The 17,802-nt window shown below is 40.5% G+C and overlaps 1 protein-coding gene across 14 annotated transcripts in view; it reads right to left on the minus strand.

Annotated features, from left to right (window-relative positions):
• AKAP13 (A-kinase anchoring protein 13) overlaps positions 1-17,802 on the minus strand; it is a 352,869-nt gene that overhangs the window by 151,179 nt on the left and 183,888 nt on the right. For all 14 annotated transcript variants that reach the window (XM_050797981.1, XM_050797976.1, XM_050797966.1 and 11 more), the window contains 3 exons: positions 16,947-17,142; positions 10,696-13,873; positions 6,667-6,788 (listed from right to left, as the gene is read on the minus strand). In XM_050797981.1, the coding sequence (XP_050653938.1) occupies positions 6,667-6,788; positions 10,696-13,873; positions 16,947-17,142 (3,496 nt within the window). The remainder of the gene's footprint in view (positions 1-6,666; positions 6,789-10,695; positions 13,874-16,946; positions 17,143-17,802) is intronic.

A 17,802-nucleotide genomic window follows, 5' to 3' on the forward strand; every position in this document is an offset into this window, starting at 1 on the left:
CTCTCCATTTCAGAGAAGATACAGAGAGTCTCCAAAAAATTTACATGAAAAAAACTGAGAATTAAGTTTCCTCTAGCTTTGGACCTAAATGGGATAATTCAGGGAGAGCCTGCCTCTCTTAAATGCCAAATGTATGCAGATAAAGACTTTATGGCAACTCAGAAAGTGGCCAATTTGCCTTTCCCTAGGTGACACACACACCACAAAACTATCTATGTGAATATGATGTCAGAAACATTTTTAAAGGACCTTTTTAAAAACTGACAACTATGGGTGGGATGTATAAGCCATTTTGAATATCAGCATTGTAAGTTGTTGGGTTAGTTACCAAATAGTCTAGAGGTTGCCATATTTTCCCACGGCAGCTGAGCATGAAGGCTGTGAACAGTCACACAAAACAAAAGTTTTTAACCAAATTCCTAGACTAGGGATGGAAATACAAGTTCGCCCCCTTTAGACAACAGAAAGAAAATAGTGTTCCATTAAATATAATAAAAGGACAGAGTTCAGGAAGATATTAACAGGCAATATTCCAAGACCAACAATGCCCTTACTACAATCCTGAAGAAACAAACATGAATACTGTTGTAAAAATAACTAAGAATGGAAATTCAGTTAATTTGATGTTTGGCTGTATAATTGCAAAATAAAAAAAAAAAAAAAAGAAAAGAAAATGGTTCTGATTTTAAATGCTTTCTTGATTGAGGAAGGTATGTTAAACAAAGAGTAGATTTTCCCAGTAACCTAATACTCAACACATGGGATTTTACAGTTGTTCTTGAACATAGTTGTTCTTGAGTGTTTGACTCGTAGGACCATAGAAACCCTGACAATACATACTGGTTTGTAGAATTAACTGTTCCATATGGCTAATAAGCTTATGCAAAGAGCATTCAGAAAAGGAACTATTATTGAGATACCTCAGTGAACAGATGCCCCAGGGAGGGAAGGTCCTTCCTAATGAACTTGGCCATATCTTGAAGAGAAAAGATCCCTACAACATATGATACTGGTTTGCAGTACTGCGGCATACTATGAAGGCGAATGGTGTCAGAAGGCCTTCTTTTCTGAACTTAAGTATTCAATGTCATCTCCTGCTTCCCTCCAGCATCTGGCACAGTATCATATCATTCTTTAGGAAATAAAAGGCAGGTCTAAAAAATCTTCCTAATCTCTGCACCAAAAGCAAGCACTTTGGAGAAACATCATCTTAGTGGTATTTAGTTGCAGCTAAACAGATTATAGTAAGAACACAAGACTTAAAGTGTATCAGCTTACATCTTAAAATGGCTAAAGGAGTTTCTCCAACTATTACCAAATGCATGAAAGTGTAACGCAATGGTTTTAGAATTTTAGTATGCGTAAGTATCATTCAGGGATGCTTGTTTAAAACACAAAAACCCATCCTAAACCAAGTGGATGGGACTTCCCAAGCATACCCTCAGATGATTCTTCAGGAAATAGTATAATGGAAAAATTATTAGCATAGAAATTGGGTTCTAGTCCAGCTGGAAGTTAACTAGCTGTGAAACAAGGCAAGTCATTTAACTATCCTGAATCCATTTCTTCTCTTATAAAGAAAAGGTGCTGGACTTCAGAAAATCTTTAAGGTTCTTTCAAATTTTAAGGGTCTCAGAAGTAAAACAAGTTCCATGTCTTTCAATTCCAAATTAATGTATGAAACTATTCCTGAAGCTTTTATAACATGTGTTCAAGAAGCAGTAACTGAGTCTGAACCACCATATTCTACTAGTTACTAAAATAAGTGAATAGCATATTGTAATCTGAAGTTACTAAAGTAATAATAATGCTAAGCTGAATTTGTTTTGTGCTAGGCTCTGATCTAAGTACTTGATATATATTAACTCACTCAGGAAAAAAAAGATGACAACAAAAGGTAATCTGAATACCTTGAAACCAGTAAAGCATATAGGGGGAGGTAATGTTGAATATTAAATTGCAATGGGCATTACAACTTTGGCAATACTCAGTAACAAACCACAATTATAATAAAATGATAAAATGATTAATGGGAATAAACCACATTATGTGTAAAGTAATAACTTTGCCTCAAAAACTGTGAACATTTTCAACCCAATAAAGAAATATCAGTAAAGACTATCAAGAAATCTGCAGCATTTAACACATACATGTGTTTTCTCGGAGAATATAAGCAAACGAATGTGGATACTAATTCCTTCACAAACTATGATTTTCAGCACTGGACCTTTAAAGTAAGGGTTTATTTACAATACATGTGTCAAACAGGTTAAGGAATGAAAAATTACCCCTCAGTTTGTATGACAGATATCAGACTAATGGACTAAAGAAAACAAGAACTCAACTGCAGCTTTTTTCTTTAAATCCTTGGTAGTGCCACTCTACAGAGGTTTTTATGCTCTGATCATTACACGTTTAGAGAAGGTTACAAAACAAGACTTCTATAAGAATTTAAATGGATTCTTTAAATTTACTAGAAAACAGCCATAAATTTACCATAGTACTGGTTTTCAAGCCGGTAGCAAAGCATAAGATATAGGAATTTGTTCTATTTTAAATTTGGAGAGGATGATTCAATGAAGCAATGACTGGCCTATTCCCAAGGCACGCACATAGACAGGGTATGTGGCAGAAAGATCAGGTTAAATATTACACAAATGCCACTCCTCCCTCAAATATAATCACAGACTCTAACCCTTTTCAGCATGAAAACAGACTCTAGAAGGTTAAAGATAGAGAATGATTAGAGACAAGGAAACTGAGCTCTAGAGAGGCTGTCAAAAAACTATTCAGGAAAGACAGAACTTGATCCCACTCCCAACCTGTAGTTTAAAAACCAGAAGTTTCACCACAAAACAATTTAAGAAAAGAAATTTGCTTGCTTCTTTTTTCTTTTCTTCTACCAGTGCACAAGTATTTATGAGGCAGGAGCTCACATGCTATTGCCAGTTAACTCTTTTTTACAGCCCTTGAAAAAAACTTAAGACTTTTTTGTTTTTTCAAGACATTGTTACTCTGTTGCCCAGGCTGGAGTACAGTGGTGCGATCTGGGCTCACTGCAACCAGTTCACTGCAACCTCCCAGGTCAAGCAATTTCTGGCTAATTTTTGTTTTTGTTTTTTTTTTTTAGTAGACACAGGTTTCACCATGTTAGCCAGGCTGGTCTCGAACTCCTGACCTCAAGTGATCCGTCCGCCTCAGCCTCCTAAAGTGGTAGAATTACAGGCATGAGCTGCTGTGCCCGGCTGAGATTTTTACATTTTTTTAATTCCTGGAAACATAATTCAAAACAATAATATTTCATGACACATGACCATCACATGATATTCAAATTTCAGTGTCCATAATAAAGTTGTATTGAAGCACAGTGACACTCCTGTGTTTACATACTATCTATGGCCGCTTTCACACTCACAGCAAAGCTTACTAGTTGTGACAGAGACCATATGTCCCACAAAGCATTTACAAAAGTCTGTCCTTTAAAAAATGTTTGCAGACCTCTGCTCTCTTTTCCTATCCAGTGAAAACCTGTATGATGAATATAGTAATGTGAAGAGTTAAGTGGGAAAAATTAAAGTGTGTGTCTGTTTTATCCCTTCAATTCACAGCAAATAAGGGAAGTTTGTCAGAGCACCATAGAGAAGAGTTAAGTAGTCAGATTTCACATCATTATAAGAATGCTGTGAACACAAAAACTTCCAAATTTAGGCCTGCAAATCCTCAAGAACTGAAAATCCCACTGACATATGCTTTCCCCAACTCTACACGGTGGAAGCAAACACAAAGCATAAGGTATTGATATCTCCCAGCTGGAGACAAATTACATGGTTCTCAGGCTTCTTATAGCATCCTTACCAATCAGAGCCCAGGTTTCTTAAGTCAAGGAGGAATTGCCCTGTTGTATAAGTCCTAGATTAGAAATCAAACCTCAAACTCTTCCAGTGGCCTTTGCCCTCTAGCTAGTCATGTGACTCTCCAAGGGTCTATTCTTTTATCTGTAAAATGAGGTATGCTGACCAACCAGAGGAATATTCACTCTCTCAACTCTTAAAACTAGAGAAAAAGGAGAGGATGAAAGGGACTTTTCTTTAAGTCATGTTTTGTTTTCTTCATTATAGTAGACAAGATACCATTAGAATAGAGATAACCCTCATCAGAAAGCGAAGGGTCTAGAGCCAAGTACCAGTCTGGATTCAATGACTTGAATCACTACAATATTAAAATGGAGTACTAAGAAACAGAGGTATTTGAATTCAAGGATGTGAGTTTTTTCCTTCCTTTTCTAAGGGGCTTCTGGAAACAAAGACACATCTACCCATGCAGGGTGTGTTCTCTTTTCTTCTCACAGGGTTAAAAGCAACATTTGTCTGAATAATGCCTGCTTTACAAGTAGCCACCCAGGCATTAGTCATGAATGTTATGTGTAATAAGGGCGGGTTAGAACAGTCAGCACCTTCATACCACAGTACTCCAATACAACAAGGGCACAAGTATAGGGCACTGTTTCTCTCAACAAGTTTGTTTTAAAAGTTAACAGTCGGCCAGGTGCAGTGGCTCACGCCTGTACTTCCAGCACTTTGGGAGGCCAAGGCAGGTGGATCACTTGAAATAACAAGTTTGAGACCAGCCTGGCCAACATGGCAAAACCCTATCTCTACGAAAAATACAAAAAATTAGCCAGGCATGGTGACGAGTCCCTGTAATCCCAGCTACTCGGGAGGCTAAGACAGGAGAATTGCTTCAACCCAGGTGGTGGAGGTTGCAATGAGCCAAGATCCTGCCACTGTACTCCAGCCTGGGTGACAGAGTGAGACTTCAGCTCAAAAAAATAAATAAATAAATAAATAAATAAATAAATAAATAAATAATAAAATAAAATAAAGTTAATAGCTTTAAACAAAGAAAAATAATCTCAAGACCTTGAAGAAAAATATTTTTAAAACCAAATGAATGGAAATTACCACATGACCCAGCAACTCCACGAGGTGTATAAAAACATATGTCCACATAATTTTGTACACAAATGTACATAACAGTGTTATTCACGGTAGCCAGAAAGTGGAAACAATCCAAATACACACATAAAATAATGTGCTATATCTATACAACGGAACAGTGTTTGACAATAAAAAGTAATGAAATACTGATCAATGCCACAACATGGATGAAACTTGAAAATATTATGCTAAGTGAAAGAAGCCAGTCACAAAAGATCACATACTGTGTTATACCATTTATATGAAGTTCTGGAATGGGCAATTTACGTACTATCTATAGCCACTTTCACACTCTCACAGCAAATCTCTCTATGGATTCATAGAGAGCAAATGTAGATGAATGAGCGGGGGGGGAAGAGTGAAGGAGAGGTACACTGCTAATGGGTCTGGGGTTTCTTTTTGGAGTGACAAAGTTCTGAAATTAGAGCCTCAGTGGCGATGGTTGCAGAACTCTGTAAATCTATTTAAAACCAGTGACCTATGCACTTCATTTGATTGGGTGGATTTTATGGTATGTGAATCATATCCCAAAAAAAGCTATTCTGAAAAAAAAAACCCATATTGATTGAACCTTTTTTTCTTGTTTTTTTTGAGACGGAGTCTTGCTCTGTTGCCCAGGCTAGAATGCTATGGCACGATCTTGGCTCACTGCAACCTCTGCCTCCCAGGTTCAAATGATTCTCATGCCTCAGCCTTCCAAGTAGCTGGGATTACAGGCGCCTGTAGCCACGCCCAGCTAATTTTTTTGTAATTTTAGTAGAAATGGGGTTTCACTATGTTGGTCAGGCTGGTCTTGAACTCCCAACCTCAGGTAATCCACCCGCGTTGGCCTCCCAAAGTGCTGGGATTACATGTGTGAGCCACTGCGTCTGGCCTACTGAACATTTTTTTTTCATTGCTGAAAATGATATACTTCATAAGTTAGACAGTTACTATTGAGCTATAAAGTAAAAATCTCATTTTGGCTATCAGTTTTTATATAAAGAAAGAAGAGTCAGGTTTAAGAAGGGTTTATAGGCCGGGCGCCGTGACTCACACCTGTAATCCCAGCACTTTGGCAGGCTGAGGCGGATGAATCACTTGAGGCCAGTTCAAAAATGGCCTGGCCAATATGGCAAAACCCCATCTCCACAAACAGTACAAAAATTAGTCAATCATGGTGGCACATGCCTGTAATTTCAGCTACTCACGAGGTGAAGGCAGGAGAATCGCTTTCACCCAGGAGGCAGAGGTTGCAGTGAGCTGAAATTGTGCCACTGCACTCCAGCCTGGGTGACAAGAGCAAAACTCCATCTCAAAAAAAAGAGGGAGAAAAGGAAAGAAATAAAGAAAAGGTTTATAGATCCCCTTTTGTGGTAACTCCGATTTTGTGACAATTTAAGCTTACTGACAAATTTTAAAGTCTCGTGCTCATGGGGAAAATGTTTTTCAGCATAATCTGCAAGAAAACATGTAACAAGCCCATTCCAAAACTTCGCTGTCTGGTATATACCATTTATGAAAGCTTAACTGCAGCAACATATACACATTTATATAACAGCACAAGAGAGAAGGGGGAAAACACTATTTTGCCCACTTACCCTCAAATAAAAGACAAAGCCATAAATAAGACATAGCAGAACAGGATAAACACATTTTGTGCTCATATAGACTTACTGATGCCACTTACCGCCTGGGTCATTGGGCCTTGCTTCATCTTCAGTGTAGCAGCTATGCTCCCTACAGCCACTTCTTCAGAAACTGAACTTGCTCTAAAATCCACTTCATCTTCAGCTTTCACGTCCGGCATTTCTGAAAGAGCAGGGAGATTACAGAGTACATTTTTAAAAACTGATTTCTGTGCCTTACTATTTATACAACATGCTCCAGGTTTCATGTGTTTTGTTTTTGCTTTTGTGTTATAGCGGAAAAGTATTCTTTTGCTGTCAGCGCCTAGTGTCATTTCTGACCCTATGCTGAGCTATTCCTTTATCACACGGTTATTGGTTTTCCCTAGCCTTTGTAGGGGCTTAGAACTAAGTGAGGATCCAATTCAATGTCTTTTGAACATCCATTTCACTATTAACTTTTTATGACAAATCTGAGTGTAGCACCAACTTGCATACGGAAAACTAAATTCATAAGCTTCAGGGGGAACAGATTAATAGCTGAAGCTAGGTAGTCCATCTCGGCCATCATCAAAAAAGCAAGAAGGATTTGTACAAAACAAAAAGGAAAAAGCCACTGAGAATGAGACAAAGCCTCTGGGACAAGTCTGACTTTCACTACCATACAACACACTCTGACCCACCCATCACTGTAACCAGTAAGAACGAACTACTCAGCAGTTACTTCTTGTTTTTAATCCTTATTTCTTCCAAAACTGAAACCTAATCACAGACTAAGCTATCCCTTTCTTAAGAGAAACACTTCTGTGCATGTTTTCTCGAGAATTACGTAGTTGTCCTCTTGCTGGCCATGCTCAACAGACCAAAAACAGTGGTGGTTTTTGCTACTTGACCACCACATGGTCAAGCAGATACAGGAAGGAAGTGATAAATGATGTCTGAGGCAAATTTAGGCTTCTGACACTTCTTTAAAGGGGACTGATGACTGAACAGTTAAAATTCACCTTAATAATCCAAATGCAAATGGAACTGTCATCTCGATTTCATGTGGAAATATATCTGTGGTTATTAACCTAGTGATGCCTCTACTCTGGCTAGAAAAATGCTCCCCACACTAAAGATCATAGAAGTTTCTTTCGCCAAAGAATAAATTATATTTTTATTTTAGGAGCACATGATATATACGAAAGTCTACCTTAAATTTGTAAGAGTTACATTTCTATAGATGAACCTCTTTTCTTCTTTCTTTGCCCTTATAATTATATAATCTTTTTTTTTTGAGACGGAGTCTCGCTCTGTCGCCCAGGCTGGAGTGCAGTTGTGCCATCTCAGCTCACTGCAAGTTCCGCCTCCCGGGTTCACGCCATTCTCCTGCCTCAGCCTCCCGAGTAGCTGGGACTACAGGCGCCCGTCACCTCACCCGGCTAATTTTTGTATTTTTAGTAGAGACGGGGTTTCACCGTGTTAGCCAGGATGGTCTCGATCTCCTGACCTTGTGATCCACCCGTCTCGGCCTCCCAAAGTGCTGGGATTACAGGTGTGAGCCACGGTGCCCAGCCAATAATTATATAATCTTACCAGCAGTTTAAAAATAGGTAAACCAGTTTCCTTGCCCAAAGAACCAAAATCTGTGTTAAATTTCATAAAATGTTATTAAAGTTAAAATCTAAGCAATCCCCTCAGAACTATCCCTTGATCAAAACATCTCTAAGTGAGTCAGAGTAATTTCTGGGGGGAAAGAGGGTTGCTTTCCTCTGGGGATGTGATTTTTGGTACCTCCTTCCTTTCCTATATCTATCAACTTTGAAAAGATGCATCTTGGCACAGCAACCAGTCACACTAGTAAACAGTGATTACTGACACTTGAGGGGTGTCAGCAGCCTCTGCAGGACTGGCATGGCTCAGTCATGCACCACTGATTTCCTAAGCACTGTGGGCAATGCTTCTGGTGGGTCAAGGGCCACATCCCCTTCTTTCAAACTGGCCCCTTCCAAATCAGCAGTTAAACCTATGTCTTCTCACTCATAAAACAGTATGATTAAATCTATGAGTAGAATGTAAACTTGCTAGAAAATACCCTTTGGCTCTGAGATCACACTCAGGTGCTTTTTCTCTAAAGCAATGTGACCAGGGATTTTCCCAATCCTGGCCATTTTCTGAAGAAAGCACCAATTTCTTCATGACTGGCTACTTTCTCTGTAGTCTGAGACCATGAGTACTGAGTTCCTCTGTAGTTTGAGACCATGAGTATGACTCCTTTTGGTAACAGGACAAGTAACTCACCTACACAAAATTTACCAACCCCAAGCCCATATATACTGCTGAAAGGTCATACATTTTTTCTTCCTTCTCAAAACCTCAACATCCTAAACATCCATCATTTCTTACCAACTGTACTATAAGTGCTAATAAAAATCAAAGTCTGAAATTCTCCCTGGTTTTTACTTTTTCTCATAGGATACTACAGACACAATCCCCACAGAGTTCACACTTGCTTGAGTTAAATTCTGACCACTGAGCCAGAAAGAGAAATAATTCTAGCCCATGTGGCCAAGGACACAGCACCCAAATGAAAAGAACATCGCCAGGCATCAGCTTACAGCCACTCCCATTCTTCTGAAATGCCAACCTGCCAGGGCCCCCAAAATAGACTTGTTGTTGTGGCTTTCTTTTAAAAAAGTAGAGACCTTCTCATTTAAATTCTGAGACAACAGTCAACAAATATTTATCACTAACAATCCAAAACATTAATAAAACTAAAAAGCTAAAGGCATCAAAAATTCTGGGATTCCTTAAATCCCTCAACTGGGGAGGGAAAAGATTATAAATGGCTAAAAGCCCTTTACTAGGGAAAATGACCACTGTATTTAAATTGCGCTTCTTCCAAAGCAACTTCTTTTGCTCCATTGATTCATTTCTCTCCATAACCCTCCCCCACACTCTTAATACATACATGTAAAGGGATTTTCAAAAATTGAAAAGAACAGCAAAAATAAACAATAAAGACAAAACAAGCTACTTCTTACCTACAAAAGCCTAGGGGCAAGCATGGAGATGGGTATTCCGTCTACAGCTGGTAACAGGTGGTGGTATAAAAGTGTGCATCAAACTGACCTTTAAAGACTTCAAGAGTCAAGATTGTGTCCGACTCCCGTTTCAGCTTCAGCCTCAACCCCGGATAAGAAGTTTTATTCAGATAGTTTATTTCCACCGAGCAATAGCGGTTTCTCTTTGCTGTCTCGGAACATGATTACCCACAGATGGAACAGGCTGCTGTGTGAGCAATCTGCTCAGTGCAGCTGCTTCACCAAGATAAAGCAGACACAAGGTCTGCCCTGTGACAGCAGCTCAGCAGACTGGGCTTGGGCGGAAATCCTGCATCCTATCCCCTGCACTGTGCAGGGTCTTGAATTCCCAGACTGCTGCCCAAAAGCAACAGGCAATGGAACTAGAGGTCCGTTCCCCAAGCAGGAAAAGGAAGGAGTTCCCTGTCAACAACACCCCTAGCTCAAAAAAAATAATAATAAAATAAAAGCACACAAAAAAACCAATGACCTAATACCACCATTCTGGGTGTTGAGATGTCAGGTTAGAACAATACTTATAGCTGTTCATGAAACCACTCTGACTCTAAATTTGCTCAGAATACAGACTAGGATGACAGGGGAGGAAGGGAGTTTCAGGCTTGTAAATAGAACACAGCTTTTTGGCACTGTTTTCTATGGTACCAGAGAAAAGGATTAAGCCATGTGAATAAAAACATCTGCTAAATTCCTTCATCATTTTGGAATACCTGTGATCTAGGCATTGTTTTCCAGGTTTGCAAAGTTGCAACCACTCCAGAATGACAGATAAGAGTGTTTATAAGCTTAAGCAACCAAGCAGTTAAGTCTACAACACAGGAAACAAAATCTGTGCAACCCTGAGATGACGTGCCTCTCCTGATGGTGGTGACTATTAACTTGACTACCCACCCAATGAGTGCAAGACCTCAAAACAACAAAGATGCCTATATTTTTACCAGGACACCACAGTGACTCTTAAGGGAATCTGCTGCTCAGACTGCTAATTTTGTATTATGTTTTGCTTACCTGTTGCTGGCTCAGGCCCTTGGACAGGTAAAATAATCTTCTCTGGCTCCTCCCTTTCAGCAAAACATCCTGCAAGGCTCCCTGTGGCTTCCTCAGGAGTACTGCCCATTGGCAGGCTCTCCCCAGGTGGGAAAGTACTCACTTTTTCTGTAAAAGCATTCTCTAGCCCTTCAGTGAGAGGACCCAACAACTTAGGCCTGGACAGTAACATTTGACAGGCCTCCCCCTCAGTAAGCAGTGCTCCAGCGGCCTTGACTTGTTCGATGACAGCATCCACTATACGGCTGGCAGCCTCCTCTATCAAGTCTGCTCCCTTAGGCAGAGGTGTGGCCTGGGCAGAGACCATGCAAGGTAGAGAGGGAGTGCTCCTTTCCCTGCCTGAGGGCAAGGCTTGCAGGACTTCCCTCGCGCCAGCTGGGGCCTCATCATCATGGGATGAGAGCCCCATGTCTGTGGGGAGCTCTTTGGCAGCAGGCTGCAGTAGGACAGGATGTGCTTCAGTGTCTATCTGGGCTTCCTCAGCATCGCCCCTGGTACGGCTGTGGTCTGCTCCCTCCAGCTTCCCTTTCTCCCAATCAAGAGGTACCATCTCTGGGGTTCCAACTCCCTGTGGGTCAGTCACAGCTTTGTCCTGTAAAGCTACTGGCAAACCCAGGATGACATTCTTCTCTTGGTTCAACAAGACGTCTGGAATCAGGATATCTTGGGTGTTGTGTGATACATTCTTTCTTCTGGGAACAGCCATCCCTTGTAGAGCATTAACCTGTGTAACATCCACCATCACATTTCCATTCACCTCACAGGCACTAGTTTTCCCCTGGGATTGGGTGTTCTTTACTCCAACATCCAGAGGAGAAGGTTGACTGCAATTAAGAGCCTCAGACCCATCAGATCCATCTGGCAACAGACATGGCAACAAAGAGGAGCTGTTGTGCTCTGCACCCAAGGCTTCCTGCCTTAAGTCTGTGGCCAGACTTGCTCCTGGTGGCACCAGGCTCTGGGCAGCCCCACCTTGAATCAGCAGTGAGACTTGTGGGGCCACTTCCTTGTTATGTTCAGTTTCTGCCTTAAGACAGGCAGAGGGTGCACCCGGTGAATTACTTAGCTGAAGTGCTTTGTCCTTGGCACCATCAACTGAGACCGATTTTTCATGAAATTGTAGAGTCTCCTGTCTGGGAGGTGGTGTTCTCTGCTCTTCCTGCAACATTCCTGAAGAAAGAGCATTTTCCTTAATGGAGGAACAGGTCACTGCTATATCCTTATCTTGTTTCTGAGTTGCAGAGTTTTCTGAAACCACCAGAAGTTTTCCCTCTTCTGTCAAAACTGAATCTAAAGCCAAAGTGGCCTTACCCACACTTTGCAGGGAAGAGTCAGTGTCCCCCTTGATATTCAGAGCTTCTGGGATTGCTGGAGGGGCGGGACCCTCATGCTCTCCACCAAGTCCTGTGAGACTGGTATTCCCCATCCCACGCTGAAGCTCTGCAGCAGTGGAGGACGTGGACAGGTCTGCTGCCCTATCTTCTAGTGGCTGTGTATCAGGCTCATTCGAATCTCCGTCTGGGCCATCTCTACAATCTGTAGCCATATGTAGTTCAGAAGTTGCTGTTCCCTTTTCTTTCTGGGAGGGGACAAAAGAAAGTGCGTCATCCTTGGTTACTGATTCACTGCCTGGATTGTTTGCCAGAGAGAAAGTACTGTCTGATATTACTGCCTGGTCTGGCACCAGTTCTTTCTCCATTTTAGGGACAACTGGATGTGGATGTGAAACCACCTCAAGCATATTTGTTAAAGGTTTATCTAGTTTCACATCTTTTCGTTGGCCTTTGTTATCCACCACTTTCAAAGGACAAAAATCCACACGTTCCCGGGTATCCCTTACAGGGTCAGAGGTGACTGTATTAGCCTGTGGGTCTTCACAGTGGGTGGCATTGGGTGGATCTTGTGAGCTGGGTTGCCTTGCTGTGGTGCTTTCAGGCTGGCTAACTATGTTATCACACCGTTTTGCAACCAAGTCGCCACTAGAAGTCACTGTGTTCTGTTGACATGCAGAGTCTGCACAAAGTTTATCGTCTCCAGTTGTAGAACAAATGGGTGAGGATTTGCCCTTTTGGCTTTGAGCATGAGATGAATTTGTTTCTGAGTTCTGGTGTGGCATTACATCTTCTTCTAGCCCAAGAAGGGCTAAATCTGAGGGTGACATTGCCTCACCTATGACTGCTGCTAAGAGAGTATAAGGTTCTAATCCATCTGAAATCTTGTCTTCTGTAGCAGCTGGAATCACCACAGAATTCTGATCTACTGGAGCATCAGCACTCTCCTCACGACTTTGTGAAGTTTCTGTTTCTGCTGTTTTTTCAATGGAGGTTTCTTCATTACTAAATGCAAGTGAAGACTCAGCAGGTTTGTCACCATCCAGGGAACTGGCGGCAGGGGCACAGTTTGGAACACTGACTTTATCCACAGGCTTACTTATGACGTGCACGTCAGAGGCTCCAGCTGTGCCAATATTAGAGTTCTCAAATCTTTCCTTTGTACTTTCCCCCACTTCAAGCACATTCTTTTGAACAGTGGCATCTGGATTCATGAGCCCATGTTCCATTTCCCCTGCAGTCTCTGGGGTACTGACATTTGTTGTTGAAATGTCTCCCAGTTCACCTCCAGAGGAATACTGGGCTGTGCCTGGCTCCATGACCAAGTCTCTCTGCAGCACAGCATCTCCACTGCTCAGGGAGTCCTGGTCTGTGGGCATTCTAGAAGATTTTGTTCCAGTTTCTTCACTTCTGTTTCCACAGGACGAAACGCCTTCCATGCCCTTTACTCCACAATCAGGCAACCTCTGAAGGCAGCTGTCTTGATCAGATACAGTTCCAGAGTCCACAATAGGTGCTGGCTCCACCTCTTCCCCTTTTCTTTCCACACCTTTATTTTTCTTCCTACAGGAATGGTCTGTATTCTCCTCCTCAACTATGCTTGACAAATCACAGGGACTTTCAGTCTGTGCAACAGGGATCCCTGGGCAGCAGTGAGTGCTCTCGATCTCTTCAGAAGAAAGTCGCTGAGGGTCCGTGGGCTCTGGTGCACAGGGAAGAAACTGGCCATCTGTCTCTGGGGCACTGGAAGGATCCTGTGCCGTCACCATTAAGGGCATAAGATTGTCCATCTGCTTGAGGTTTGTTTTCTAGGAGGAAATGAAATACACTTTTAAAAAACTGCTCGTAGGAGAAGATGTCACTGACACCTCTGAGCAAAAATCCTGTTGGACAGAACTCACTTCCATTCTGGCCCTTCTAAGGTCACATGATAAGCTAATCTAAAAGAATACAAATAACTTTCCTCTTATTTCTGATATTACTCTCCTCTCATATCTGCCTATACACTGGGATGTTCAAAATGGATTAGGATATATGAAATATCTATTTTCTAAATTTTGAACTTATTTTAGGAAGTAGATTAAAATTGAGTCTCAAAAACCTTATTTTTAAAAACCTCAGTGAATATCTTCAAATGAGTCGCTAACATTAAGGTAGGATCTCCCATTCTGAGGCCAGGCTGGAATGCAGTGGTGTGATCATAGCTTACTGTAGCCTCGAACTCCTGGGCTCAAGTGACCCTGTGCCTCAGCCTCTTGAGTAGCTAGGACTACAGGTGTGTACCATTGCACCTGGCTAATTGTTTTATTTTTTGTGTGTACCACTGCACCTGGCTAATTGTTTTATTTTTTGTAGAGATGGTGTCTCACTATGTTGCCCAGGCTGTTCTCCAACTCCTGAGCCTACAGGATCCTCCTACCTTGGCCTCCAAAGTGCTGGGATTATAGGGCGTGAGTCACTGTGTCCCACCTATATTTTTTATTGTCTTCAGCGGGGCAGAGCCTATTTCCGCCCTGCCTCATATATACAAGTAAAAACAAATCCCAGCTCTTTTCCATTACAAGGTGCAGCCAATGCTCCTGTGCCCTAAATATTTATACTGAGGAGTTCAGAGTCCTTTAATCCCCAAAATATGTTCCAACCAATCTAACTTAACCATTGAGTTATGGGTTCATAATTTCAGGAACAGTGGCATGGCAGGTATTCTTTTACCTTTTGATAAAACCAGAACATACTAAATATAAAATAAATGAGAACACACACCTATATACTGTCAGAGTGTGTTATGGATACTATATGTAATCTCAAAAATGGATTTTGCAACTTTAAAGTATTTTAAAAATATAAACAGGTACAACCAACAGCATGGGAATGATTAAGAAAATCATGGTTCATAAAACTGATGGAAGAAATACCACCCATTATTAACAATGAGGACCATATTGCAATTAGAAAAAAATTATTAATCTAAGTTTATAAACATGCAAAAATCTCATGTGCATGCAGCAAGGTTTAGGAAAAATGGAGAAAAACAAATACAGGTGATCTTTAGTGAATTTACCTTCATATCAAAATTTCAAAAATTCTTACAAAAATACTATTTTCTCAACCCTTAAAATCTATTTTTCCAAACATCTGGTTTGCTTGCCACTCATTACTTGATCTACTGCAATAATATGCATATCTACTGCCATCCATCCTCTCATTCATTTACTCATTCAGTGAATATACTGGGCACTTACAGGATTCCATCATCATACCATTCTTATCTTACTGAGCCTATTGTAAAAGTTTATACATACAAGTATAAAATGTGTCATGCTTGTTAAAGTCTTTCTATTAGAGTGTACAAGCAAAATGGACTTTCACTAAAAGCTTCTGTGTTAGGTTCCTTAAGAGTATTCAAAATTGGCTTATTTCCAATCCTAGTGAGAGTATGACAATCTCCTAAAAATCAGGAAATGAAGTCATTAAATTTAATAAACAGTAAACATTATAAAACAGAAATCTGGAGAAACAGTAGTGTTGCCTGAAGAAAGTAACACATGTATGTTCCCACAGTTTTAATTTCTTGTATTTGCCTGCCAATTATTCCCATATCTTGGCAGGTAGCTTTGGGACCTGCAAAACTGTATTTTCAAGTGGACTACCATTCACCTAGTAAAAAGAGCTCTAAGGAAAAATCTGATTGCCTAGAAGTCCACTCAGAGGAAAATGAAATGTCACCTGCTCTGGAACAAACACAATTCTAAAACACAAAAGTGGGAGCATCACATAACCTTATGGAATTTCTTGGCTTGCTGGTCTCAAATAATGCATGCTCCCAAAGAAGCCTCTGGCATTGAGCTGACCTTAAATGAAATTACTGTCAAGTGGTTTCCAAATCAAATCAGCTCTGAAATAAACTGGGTGGAAAAATTACCTAAACATAGCCTTTCAGATGTTATGGCCAAGAGAGATGTACACGTATGACGTTTATATTATTTGTAATAAATGCTAACAGGTAGTCTGTAATGTTTTTATGTTTGGCAACAACTTTATCTTGAAGACTTGAGTGGATTATAAAATCTTTTCTTTTTTTTAGTGATCTTTGTATCATGCAACTATTGATTTAAATATAGTAATACTATATTCAAATGGTACATATCATCACTCACTAAAATAGTTATAAAAATACTCCTGATTAAATTTGGTTCTTGTTCTTTGGCAACAATCTCAGAAACTGTTTTGCTTCTTTCATTTTGTAAAGTTAAGCCAAACACAGACAAATATCCTTTCATGCTGGGATAATTTAATTCTAGTTGTTGCATATTTCTGTACCTGAAATATGTGTCTTTCATTATTCCCAAAACAAATGAAAAAAACCTCTCAGTCCCCTTACTGCTACAACCTTAATGCTAGCTCTGATCTGTAAGTGGTAACATTTAATACTGCTAACACTGCTTTACAGCTCTCACAATCTTTGGGGAAAGTCTTTCTTTTTCTGTTTTTGAGACAAGGTCTTGCTCTGTCACCCAGGCAGGAGTGCAGTGGTGTCATCTCATCTCACTGCAACCTCTGCCTCCTAGGCTCACTCGATCTGCCTGCCTCAGATCCCCGAGTAGCTGGGACTATAGGCATACACTACCACGCCCAGCTAATTTCTGTAGAGCCAGAGTTTCTCCATGTTGCCCAGGCTAGTCTCAAACTTCTGAGCTCAAGTGATCCACCTGTGTCGGCCTTCCAAAGTGCTGGGATTACAGACATGCACCACTGTGCCCGGCCAGGAAAGTATTTTTATGTTCTAATTATATCAAGGTTCATTGGAGGAGGGCGGGGACACACATACAAAACATACACATGCACATGCACACACTTAAAAATAAAAGCTTTCTGACTTACCATTAGTTGCTGTTGGATGTTCATAAGTCTAAAAATGTGTCCAGTGCAACTGTCTCCAGGAAATGGGTGTTCATGTGATTCAGACTCAGAGGTTAATGTATAGATGTCCAACTCTCGATGATGCCTCACAGAACAGTCTCCATACGGTATTTCATAGGATAAACTGCTCCAGGAGTCTGGTTCTCCAGCATTCTCCCTACACGCAAGCAATCTCTGGTTAATGCATATATATTCTGCCTCCCAGACATAGGCTTAACCTTCTAGGTCTTACTTCATATTTCCAACCTGATTGTTCTTTGAGGTTCAGCAGCAAAAATTAGTATATATACCTCCCAAATGATTCAGGCATATAACTAATAGCTCCATCCTCCTCACAAGAGATCACAAATGGGTTAAATGAAAACTGCAGGACTCCTAGCCCTAACAATGTTCTTTAGATCAAGATAAAGAGATGTCTGAGATCTAATAATAGTTAATATTATGCTAACAACCAAGTAATGAGGAAGTGCAAGGAAGATGGTTTTAGCCTGATTTTCAACAAAATCAAGGCTTATTAAGAGGTGTTCTTAAAATAAATTAGACCATATGCTAACTACAGTTGATGATAATGGGAAGAGAAGAACCACTCACTCCAACCCTTATAAGGGCACTCCAACTTTTCTAACAACAGGTGCAGAAAACACCCTCAAGATTATTGAAGTCAATTACACAAAGAAAAACTGTTACGATGACATATTGTTCAACACTTGTCAATATAATTATCATCTTATTTGGAATAAAGCACTTGGTTCCAAGAACTTAAACTTCGTAGCAAGTTTGCTCAACTCATATCATTATAAACATATATAACAACTTT

Source organism: Macaca thibetana, chromosome 7, assembly GCF_024542745.1.
Source record: "Macaca thibetana thibetana isolate TM-01 chromosome 7, ASM2454274v1, whole genome shotgun sequence".
Lineage (NCBI taxonomy): Eukaryota > Metazoa > Chordata > Mammalia > Primates > Cercopithecidae > Macaca > Macaca thibetana.